The sequence below is a fragment of the Palaemon carinicauda genome, chromosome 19 (assembly GCF_036898095.1).
Source record: "Palaemon carinicauda isolate YSFRI2023 chromosome 19, ASM3689809v2, whole genome shotgun sequence".
NCBI lineage: Eukaryota > Metazoa > Arthropoda > Malacostraca > Decapoda > Palaemonidae > Palaemon > Palaemon carinicauda.
The window spans coordinates 122,499,413-122,511,779 of record NC_090743.1 but is presented as its reverse complement, the minus strand read 5'-3'; the positions used below and the strand labels follow the sequence as shown (position 1 = coordinate 122,511,779).

The window sequence follows — 12,367 nt, the reverse complement described above, 5'->3', positions numbered from 1 at the left end:
GGAGCGTCTCCTGGCCAGGCGCCAGGGAGAGTCTACGAGAATTGAGAAGTCTATCTGGGCAGAGGCATGAACTCCCAAGCCGAGAACTTCTCTCGTGTCATATCAGACTCTCGCTCTATAAACCAGTTTAAAAGAAGGGAAAGCAAAGGCTGTATCCCCCAAACTCCTCCTGGTGAAAAACCAGTCGCCTAGCCAACGTAAAGCTCTCTAGGAGAGCGAGAGAGCACTAGCTTAAAAACAACGGCTTCGAAGTAGCTAGGCCTAGTGTAAGCTCTGACGTTTAGGCGAACGAGGAGCAGCAGTTACAAAAAGATCCGGACAAAGATCCTTAAAAAAATCATCATGATTTAATTAAAGTCCATAGGAGGCTAAGCAGCTTTAGGCTCCTCTCCATCTGACAGAGTCCTCAAGGGAATATCAGTAGGAGGGGGAACAGCAACTTCCTCATCTACAGGAACCTTGTCCGATAAAAGCTGAGTCTCAAGCAAGGGAGAGACCTACCGTGGTGGCAATGCTTTACAAGCAGAGTCCACACTCACTGGTGCATTAGTAGCGGACCAGAACGCAACGTCATGTAACTGCTTGACAGTCTGTGAACTGTCAACAACTGAACTGTCAACCACAACAGGTGCGTGAAGACGCACAGCGTCCACTCGAGACTGCTTTGACTGCCTAGACTGAGCAGTCAAAACAACTCTAGAATGCGGAGGTTGACGCACAGCGTCAAAACAAGTCAACTCCGATTGTTAGTGAACGTCTTTGAACGTCAACAGGAGCATCAGCAAGTGGCCTAACGTCCAAATGCGGCTGAAAAACCACACGAGACCGCATCGAGTGTGGTTCTAAACAACCTGACTGACGTGACTAAGCTACGCCAACGTCAACAGTAAGCACAAAGGAACGTTAGGTTGGCTGAAAGCCAGGATATCGATGAGATAAACGGCTAGACTCAACGGACTAATCGGCAGAATAGTCTTCCATAAGGGAGGCAAGCATATACTGCATGTCTTGCCATACAACCCATTAAGGATCAACGGAAATGGTTGTGGTAAGAGACGAGGGTAACGTCTGTGACCGCAACACTTTGCCAACAAAAAAAGACTCTCGGAGTCTGTGTTACGCTTTTGTTAGGCGGCGAGCAGTTATCCGATGACTGCATAGGGTCAGAGCTGTCCTAATGGTTGTAACCAGGACGCTGGACCTGTCCTGAAAGGACTGACTTTCGCTTAAGGGCTTCGAAACCTTGTGACAGGTTTCTTATGCGAAAAGCCTTCGGATGACGAGGAGAAACAACGTCTCTCTCGTCTTATGGTAGGGGAGATCTTGGTAAGATACACCCGATACCATAGAGGGAAAACGTCTGTTCGTTGATCAAGGCCTCTCGAACCCATAAGTCGTTTGACATTACTTCTCCCCTGGGCTTGGGAGCATGCAAGAGGTCCCGGACTAGGTGAACGACAGGCACGAACAGACGAACCCTCGGACGCAACACTGTAACACTTTGCGCATATCACTTTATCTCTTCGATTTTCTGTTTTGCACTTATTTCACTGAAATCGAAACTTTTACTGATTTCTACCTGAAACACGCAATTCTACCCTTCATTAAAAGGTAGTAATTGCGAAATCAGTCGTATAATGCAAGCTCATTAATACCAGCAAAAAACAGAAAACATATTTTAAGATAAAAAAATCAGTGGCTGGGAAAGAGACTAAATACTAGTTCATATAACTACGTTTTCAATCTCTCACCGCACATAGCCTGGGGACGAGAATAAAAAACTAAAAACGTTTTATCCTTCCTCCCCGTACAGCGACTAGGGACGAGAGTAACTCGAGAACAACGTTACCCGCTTGAACGGAACGTTTTCTCTCATCTCTCTCCCTCCGTCTCTATCTCTCTCTCTCTTTCTCTCTTGATTTCGCACCTAAAAGAAGAACCCAATTATATTTCGTCAAAAAAACATGTTATTTGACTAAAGGAAAAAACTGAAAGGTTTTTCAAATAAAAAGTTCCTTTAAAATAGAATTTAAAACATTTAAGCTAAGAAAGAATGAACAAAACGTCAGAATCGATTTACTCTTACTGCAAAGTGAAACCGTGATACACTCTCTCTCTATCGTAACGATAGAGCGCATGTTGAACGTCCTGAACGTCAACAACTGCGTAGCATAAATAAACAAAACGTTAGTTCATCTTTGAAAACAGTACGAAGACTATCAAAGAAATTCTTTCATAAAATATTACATTTAAAAAGCTTTAAATCCTTTAAAAGCTAATTACGATATAAAGGGCTCAACGTTGATTAACTTCGGTTTCCAAGTTAGGACCGCCTACTCTCAGGAAAGGTCTATATAAACAAAACATTAAAATTTATTTTTATATGTTTATAATAAATGGAAAGTTAATCGAAGAGGCCTAATAAAGGCGGAGAGATATAAAATATATAGAGGAAAATCTAAACGTGATAAGATAATTACTAAAAGCCTAAACACACTTCCGTCTAAGGGAAGGGTCGGCCATTTAAAAGTGAAAGAAAGTCCATACTCTCTTTGTCACCATAATTAAATCTATCCAAAACGAGTTCAAGATTTAAGATGAAGATAAAACACCTGCATAGCGAAAGCTCAAAACTAGAATATAGTACTTCACCAAATAGATGTGAAAAACTCCAGTTTAGCAACAGCGAGTAAAGTACGTCTTGTCGACACCTCGACAGAGAGAAAATTGAGTCTTTGTTTACATTGAGAGCTGGGTATCTGGTCGACAGATGGCGCTGTTGGGCACACCCGCAACCTGTGTAGCGATCGCTGGCGAGTTTTTTCCGTAGAGTTGTCTGTCGAGCAACAGAGTTGCAGCTATATAATCACCGACTAAGTTAAATATTGAAAAAAATTATTCCACCTAGTGAAATTTCTAGAGAATACTTTATTTGATCAATATTCAATTTTGTAGGAAAATGTATTCACGAGGAATTTGGGAAGTATTTCTGGAATTTTACTTCTCTACCAAAATTTGATCAAGAGTAATTGTCAACACTGTTTTCATGTACAGACACTTGTAAACATTGTTACACATGAGAGCAGCCAAGACTATTTTAGTGTTTTTTTTTTTGTATATGTAATAAAATTGGGATAACAGGTGTACAGATAATTGATATTAACTAACACATATCATAATACAACCAAAATATCAAAATTTACTGTGCCAGACAAAAAATCAAACTAAAATCACCGACTAGGAATTGCTGCTATGATAAGTTGTAGAATCCTCAATTTTTTTTCATTTTTTTAAAATTGCTTCGCTAAACATGGGATGAGTCTTACCATTCGTAGCGTCTCATGTCACGAGATATATGGTATTCTAAAAATTTGTGTTATCCCAAGTCTTTAATTAGTTCGAAGACACACAACAAAAGTAGAGTTTTAATCCTACAAAGTGAACATGAAAAAACTTAAAACCTTTTATCATTTTATAAAAACCATATACTTGTAATTTAATTGATAAACTTCCATGCGAGGCGCGGTAAGTACAGTACTTGATTGTTATTTTATCACTCAAGAGACCGATGTACGTTGGGTTAAAACAACATAGCTTGCATTTTACTTTTGTATTTAATATTGAAGACGAGCAACACAAAGAGGGGTATTATTACAAAAACCATCGTCCTTTAATAGAAGTCTCATCTTTAGGAGAGAGGAAGCCCATATTACTAAACTTGGTGATTACTAATATGGGAAATGCCAATGCAATAAGATCCGGAGGAGGAGCAAAAATGAGAACTCCTATAATCTCTTAACTACCTGAGCATGAAGATGACTGAGGTGTTAGGCTAGGTCCCTACGGAGACTGGTAAGTGGTCACAGAAGAACCTATATCCAAAAGTATATGTTGTCTAAATGTATTCTCAACCTGAGAAATGTGTATGCATATATCATTTCCATTCTCCCCCTTTTTTGGGGAGGATGGGAGAGATACTGTGATATAGTTTCTCATGAGACCGAACACTGGTAACAGGCATGTGAACACCTATATCACATACCAAAAAGGATTCTTGGGAAAAGAAGTGTTACCAATATTGTATGTAATCTCTTGTCTAGTGTACGAGGAAAGAATGTACTAGGATCCACTTTCTGAGTAGATAAGTTCCGGAACGGGTACATAATGTCTCTCAGACATGTACGCGGGGAGAAATAGGTAAAGAGAGGTTCTCATCCCTCAAAATAGATTTGAAGACTGTCCTTCACCTCTAGTAGATCTCTTTGGCGCAGCTGTCATCTTCTGACAGCAGGATAGGAAGAAGATATAGAAACAGACGAAGCAAGAGCAGTGCATACCAATACCTCTTCCCAGATTGGAATAGTTCCAGCATGCCCTGCTACTCTCTTCCCCAAGGAGAGAGAGACGGTGATCATCCCTTTATCCTGACCAGCAGTGCGTAAGCTCAGTTCCGTACAAGAGATTAAGGCACTCTTTCTTGTGGTGAGAGAATTGGTTGGAGTTGCATGTACACAACTTGTACTGACTGGACTTCCCTGACTTTTTAATGACGTTAATTACTCCTAGAAGTAAGTAACCTAGAATGTAACGCATGAACCCTTTGTGATTAGTGGCAATCATGCTCGTGGGTGATCGAAATCCAAAAGCTCACGCGAGTGGAGATTTGCGTTCGTGAAGCTTGTACGTGTCGATGTTCATGGTCAGAGGCAATCATGCATGTTGATGATCATTTTTGCACGTTGACGCCAATGAAGATGAAGCAAAGGAGAGGGAAGTACAGTACTTGAATTACTGTACATTTTATGCAATAGGTGCGAAGCCAATGACAATGACAGGTGATGCCTTCCCGGGATCGGGAAGACAAGGAAGGAAAGAAGAAGGAACACCAGCTCCCTAGTTCCCATAGTCGTTGTTGTAAGAAAACACACACGAGGGACAGAGCAGTACAACATACACAAGGCCCGAGAGCAACAAGTATGTTGGATAATGGCAAGTAGCACAAAAACTCTTGCAATTATATTTATCACGAAACATTGCAAACTTTTGCCTTCCATAAATATCCCTTGAATGTGACTGTCTGCCAGAGTATTTACTGTATTCAATCTGAAAGTAAAGTAAAAGATTAAAACAGCCAGATGAGAATGGCAAGAAGTATGCCAGTGCTGTCTGGTGGCCAAAATCAAAGCGAGGCTTGCTCCACCTATCGGGTGGGTGAGGTCTACCCATGACATGAAAGGCAACTATTTTTACCTACTTAAAAGTTTAAACGACTGAAGTCGTACTCCTACTACAGGACAATGGCTATTATTCAAGTAAGAACAAACAGTACTTTGTTCTTATAACACAGTGTACTCTGGAACTTATCAAATTTTCATAAAATTTTCATCCACCATTTAAGAACGAAGTCCTTTGGGCCAGCCTAAGAATGACAATAGCTACACTTCATGGTTTTAGCAATAATCACTACAGAAGTGAAAATGGTATAACATGATTTTATCTAACTCAAAATACTTGGTTCCGGGTGTAGGTCTATAAATAAAATCAACACATTCACAAATTTCATAATACTGCCAAGCAAAGGCTAAAAATCAAACCATGTATCTTCATAGCAACATCCAATCTTTGAAAATGTAACTGCGGGAGTTATTATGGCAACAAAAAGGCTTGCTTTCACAGTACAGTACTATACATACAAATCACATTGCAGGTAGATTTAATGAAAAGCAAAGCATGAATTTCATGATAAATCAAACACAAGATCTATTAAAAAAAAAAAAAAAAAAAGAAGTTAAATTGACCACTCAACTACTGTTTTCTTTCAACAATTAAATCTGCTCTTAAACAAACAACAAAATACAGTCATATGTAACAAAATAGAGCTTTATCCTTTTCCCCTAAACACTGTTATTTATACACAAATACATAATGGTAACTACTAAATATCAAAGTTCAAAATATAACAAATTTTAAGTAATTTGTATTTTTCCTAGTTACACTTACAAGGAACTTCCTTAGGAGATCTGGGGCGTTAGCCCGCGTAACGACCAGACTTTTCCGTTAGGCAACGGAATAACTATATTTTCAAAAATCATCTTTACCAAACCCTAGAACCTATTAAGAGATTTACTCTTGTATTCCATATATAAACAAACAGTCTTATGCCTTGACTGAAAAAAGGGTAATATCAATACCTGTAAATAATGATGAGGATTAGCCAAAGCTGTAGTTAGTGCTCCTCTGGTCATCCCCACCAACTGCCTCTTGACCACAGTTGACGAATCAAAGAACAGAACCTCGTGCAAGGGCATTTTTGAAGGCGGTTTCAGGTGCTCTGAGAAAATGGTGTCCAAAAGTTTCAACAACTGGGAACACACTTCTTCATATGGATTAACCTTTTTGTTCTTTGTTGCTAATTCCATTAATTTCTGAAAAAAAAAAAAAATTCAGTACATAATTTTTAACAATGTATCTATCATCGATAGCAAAACATCTTTAAGCAGAAGCTAAGTTATATTACCAGTAATCGTTTTACTCTGGTCACCAATAAGACATTATGGACATCTATAACTATAGTAATACGGTATAGACTATTTACATAATTTAAACAGTCAAAAAATACATTATCAATTTACATCAACTTTACATCTACTATGTTAACACCCGATTTGGATCATAAAAATAACTAAGATTCCTTACCACATATCCAACACTCCAATTTAAAAGGCCTAAGTGAAAATGAATGTACATTAACTTTTGACTGCATGAGAATCAGTAATATGGTCGCAGATTTTGAGACCATCTTATATGGAGGTGCAGTGTACATGGTATATTCCTTTGTGTCTTCTCACTTTCTTATCTGATTTCTTTAATTCAACTTTACTAAATTCTTATATTCATTTTAAAAACAGTGGCTCAGAAATTATGACAAAAAATCATAATTACTTTAGAAGTAAAATCATCTAGATAATCTGGATCAAAACTACAGCTACAGTACTAATAATACTTACCTCTTTCAGTTGGAAGCGGTCCTTCGCCTGTATGGCCACAGGAGAAGCTTCACTCGTCTTTGTCTCGAGTTCCGAGACATGACCGAGACTACTGAGCTGATCTAAAATTAGCTTCAACTCAGCATGAAAATTTTCCAAGACTTCGTCACCTTCTGCTTCATCTGAAATAAGTTAATTATGGTGGTAAATTTTTTACAATTAAAACATCAAATTTCCTCAACTTGACCAATAGATAAAAGAATAAGTCATCAATGAAGTTGTTCAGCTATGGGGATAATTATCAAATTAACCACAATGCTACATAAGTCATTGATGTACCTACTTTGATCAAAAGAAATTCTTCAGTTTCCCCAATTTGCTATAGTAAATTATTGAAATAATTTGGTTTAAAAAGTCATCAAAAAACCTAATTGACTGAAAAAAAAAAAACAATTTAACCATTTGCTAAATCTAATTAACCCTTTTACCCCCGGGGTATTTGGAAATTTCCAACCCTTAACCCCCAAGGGGTTATTTTTTTCCCAGCACATTTTGCAGTATATATTTTTTAAATTGCTCTAACAGCCTTAATTTTTGTCATAGAGAGGTTAGGTTGGTCTCATTCTCTTGGAAAATGCCTGAATTTTCTCAAAAAATTATCAAAAAATATGAAAAACAAATTTTTATAGCATTTTTTTGCAAGGACGTACCAGTACATCCATGGGGTGAAGGGATGGCTTTTGTGAAACGTACCAGTACGTCCTTTGGGGGTAAAAGGGTTAACTGGAAAAGCCTCCAATTTAACCATATACTAAAGCTAAAACTGAAAAAGCCCCCAATTTATTGATTTACTAAAGCTACTTAAATGAAAAAGTCCCCAATTTAACCATTTACTAAAGTTAATTAACTGAAAATTCCCCCAATTAAAGCATTTACAAAAGTTAATTAACTGAAAAAGCCCCCAGTTTAACCATTTACTAACACTAATTAACTGAAAAAGCCTCCAATTCAACCATTTGCTAAGTCAATATTCTGACCAGTTATCTAATAAAACAAAGTACCTTTAAGACGATAATCAACCCTTATTTCTATGGAGTTTGTCAGCCATTTATATGCAGCATTATGGTAATGAGTAAGTCCACAATTCCATAATTCTACTAAAAAACAAGCAATAAATTCAATAATTTTTGTTATTTTGTTAAGATTCCAAATTTTAAGTCTGACCATTTACCACAAGTTGCCACAACGTCTAATTAGGTGATTAGGTAATTATATAAAAGTAAATATGAACATTTAGCTAAAATAAGTCTTCATTTATCCTCAATGGCAATTTCATACTTAGAAATAAAGTAAAATATGTTGCATACTCGTGTATGTATGTATGTATGTATGTATGTATGTATGTATATACAGTAGGGTCCCGAATTACACGTGTTCTAATTACGCGATTCCTCAATTACGCGATCGATAGTTTTAAAAATTAAATTTCCTGTATCTGCGAGGAGCATTCTAAATCCGCGAGTCAAGCACCGCGAAGCGTAGGAAATCTATTGTTTTCTTAATTGTATTGGGGGGGGGGTTTCCCCGATGTCTGAGAAGGGGGGGGGAGAATGTGAGAGAAAGATTTCTGTTCAAACATTTTAAGACTAGTTTTGGATGAAAAAATGTTAAGGTTTGCCCATCTGTTGTGTGAACTTGTCGCTAGGGTAGCCTAACTGTCCAACACCTATATGTATAATATTCCATATTTGTACTAATTAATTTTTTATACTTCCGTTGTGATTATGGTGAAAAATCCTTATTCATTAAACTTTCGTGTGCAAGACTACCGCTATCATCCAGTAGTAGTGCGTTGTGCTCCGTTTCATCTAAATTGTTTGAAATTCTTTTATATAGTACTTTTGAAACCAAAATTAAATTAAATAAAGACTATTTTATATCATGCTACTGCCAAACATGTCACTACAACCAAACCCATTACTTGGTTTAGTACGTTCCATCGCCGATCATAACGAACTCGCTAACCAATTTTAACATCTGTCTATAGGTTAACTTTTGCGGCAAAAGATATCTTACCAGGTACTATGTAATAATAATGTTATAATTAATGTTGTTTTATTTATCCTTAGAAAATCAAAATAAATTACATATGAGCAATTTTGTTTCGTGTTTTTTTTTTCATAAAAAAACGCCTCCTTAAAAGGAAAACGTTTTTTTTTTACGTTTCATCGTCGATCATAAACGCATTACTTCTGAAAGTGATATTGAAGAGCTTTTACTAAAGATGTTATTATAAATAAAGATTATAAAGGGATTTTGACGAAGTTATTTCATTGATAATCTTCACCTTTCAGCTGCGCGGCACAGGTCGGAGCCCAGAAAATAGGTGGTAAAATATCTATAATTAAAGTGTAGCTAGCATCAAGAAATGTTGGGGTTCGCCATTTACATAAGAATGTACTGTACATTGGATTAGACAAAACGTAGAAAAAATCAATTAGGGAAAAAAGAAAAAATCAATTAGGGAAAAATCGGTATTCGATATCCTCTTCACCAGCATCGTCAATCGGGCTTTTTATTTTTTTTTTTATTCTCAGTCGCTAACTAGTTATCGCACTGTCAAGATCTGCACACATTCCGATAATTCACATTTGAAGGTTTTCTGGGAGAGGATGGATAGAGAAAATACCGAACTATATAAAATGTTTTTTTAACCTGTTAAGCGTCACCCACATGATAAACCGTTCACCACGATCTACTCGGTACCGCCTTCAACTGTATATTCCGTTCATGACTTTAATTGCCTTTTACAAGCCGTCAGTCTCGTGATATTACGTTTACTCGTATGGTAAGTATATGATCACCACTTGGCAACACTCTCAGCATATGGGGACTGTGAATAGAAACTTCTATGATGTCTGGCAACTATTTTTCTGAAGGTAGCTTCAAGCTTGATTGATGTTAGAAACTGGTTTCCTATCAGTGCGCTCGGGCGTTCATGCATAAGTGGTTATTTGTTGTTCCTTTTGTAATGAACGGTCTAAAGAGGAAGGTTATTTCTTTAGATGAAATAAATGATATTCTTGTTGAGGAATTTGATAATGATAACCTGTTTGATAATGAGAGCACAAGTTCTGAATCCTCCAGTGATGAGTATATTGAAGAAACATAAAATGACTTCTCATTACCGAATGACTGGACAACGAAATTTCACAAAACTATAAAGGGAAAGGAAACGCAGAGAGAGAGAGAGAGAGAGAGAGAGAGAGAGAGAGAGAGAGAGAGGGGGGGGAGACTTATCCCTTTCCTTTTGTTGCTTATCCAGGCGTAAGATTTACGATTGAAGATAAAAAGAACCCATTAGAATATTCAGTATTATGTAGCCATTTGAAATGAAATAATAGTAGTATTAATTGTTTTTTTACTCAACCATTTAATTAATATCCCTACTTTTAACTATAATTACGAATTATAAGCATAAAGAAATGATATTAACTTTGAAAAATTATCATTAGTGAAATGAGCCGCTCAGGGCAAAAAAAGCGTGACGGTACGTTAGCGACAACCTGGTCCAGGGGGGAAGCTTAGATGTTTTCTGGCAGAAAATTACGGTAGATTATCGTACAGCAGCCTAGTGCACACTTGCGCCTAGTGGCCGTGTTTACGTGTGGGAGTGTCATCATGGATATACAGTACTATACTGTAATTTTTAACTATTGCTAGATACTGTATCAAACCTTGAAAACCCTTTTTTGTTTTTTGTATCTATAGGAAATAATTCTACATTATTCGGAAAATACTGAAAACAGTAAGCTATGCATAGTACAGTAGTAAATACTACAGTCATAAAAAATTATCAAAACTTTAACAACTTTTTATTGTTTTATTTATCCATTAAAGAAATTTTGTACAGTATTTTATAAAAAAAAATCTATAAGAAGGATTTCTTACAGTATTGTTAAGATAAAAGCTACAGTATATATATATATATATATATATATATATATATATATATATATATATATATATGTTTTATATATATATATAATATATACATACATACATACATACACACACAGTGTATATACAGTATATATATAGCTAGAAAGCTAGAAATGGAGTGAAAAAAAATTGACGGGTAGGTTGCTGTTTGCCGCCATGATGTGTTTCGAAATACACGAATTTCCAATTACACGAGGTCTTTCATCGACCAAATTCTCGCATAATTCGGGACCCTACTGTATATATATATATATATATATGTATATATATATATATATATATATATATATATATACATATATATATATATATATGAAGATAAAATACTTAATTCACTCAACAAACATTTGAAATAAATTCAATCATTTATAAAGTAAATGAAAAATCCAATTGTGATAAAATATCCATAAAATCTTATGTTTATGATGGAGAAAAGGATTTATAATAATTTCAAGAAAATCTACACTAGTTTTAATTTGAGTATCCAGGTCTTTCTACATTTAACATAAATATATTCAACTGGGCAAAAATTCTAATAGTTACCTGAAGACTAGATGTAACTCATTGAAAATTCTACGATACAATGGACAGCAATTACCTTCAAGATGTGCCATAATAAACTTTTAATAGTCATTTTCCTAATTGTATAAACTTGAGTCCTTTAATATGAGTGAAATTTCAGCAAAGACGGAATAGTCGATAAACTTCCAACAAGGCAAACACAGCTGTCCGCTGAGTACCAGGTAGGCCACATACACCAACACACACTTTGACCTTTAACCTGGGATTTGCAGGGTAGTTGAGGCACATCAGGCCACTGACCCCTTTATGTAAGGATAACGGTGGGAACAAGTAGTTACGAAAAATACAAATTACTATAAAAAATTTGTGATTTGTTCCTACACATAATAAAAACCATCATACTTTAATATAAGACTCATCCTTAAGAGGGATGATGTCCCTATAATCAAGACTGGCTGATTAACTAACCTAGAGGATGTCACTGTACTTTGGTCCTGTGGAGGAGCCAGTAATGACTCCCGTCAAGCTCCTAACAACCTGAGCATGAATAAGTCACAGGTGTTTGGCTAGTTCCTTACCAGAGAACAGGTAGGTAGTCACTGAAGAATCTATACCCTAAAGAACACGGTGTCCCAATGCCTGGGTATTTACAAGAAAAGTTACAGTTGAAAAGAAAACTTACTAGGTTGAGTTGCTTATTTGCATCCAGCATCCGGTCCAGCTCATTACGGCATGACTACTGCACATGAAGAGAGGCGAAGAAAGGATAAATGGCCAGACATTATCAGCTTTAGTTTAAGCTTACATCGAGACTGCTATCTTAGAAGAGATGCCTTTTGTCGAGAGGGGGTGCTAGG

The 12,367-nt window shown here is 36.4% G+C and overlaps 1 protein-coding gene across 1 annotated transcript in view; it reads right to left on the bottom strand.

Annotated features, from left to right (window-relative positions):
- Orc3 (origin recognition complex subunit 3) overlaps window positions 1–12,367 on the bottom strand; it is a 68,020-nt gene that overhangs the window by 21,275 nt on the left and 34,378 nt on the right. The window contains exons 11-12 of the mRNA XM_068393864.1: window positions 7,008–7,168; window positions 6,192–6,425 (exon numbers count right to left, since the gene is read on the bottom strand). Coding sequence (XP_068249965.1) covers window positions 6,192–6,425; window positions 7,008–7,168 — 395 coding nt within the window. The remainder of the gene's footprint in view (window positions 1–6,191; window positions 6,426–7,007; window positions 7,169–12,367) is intronic.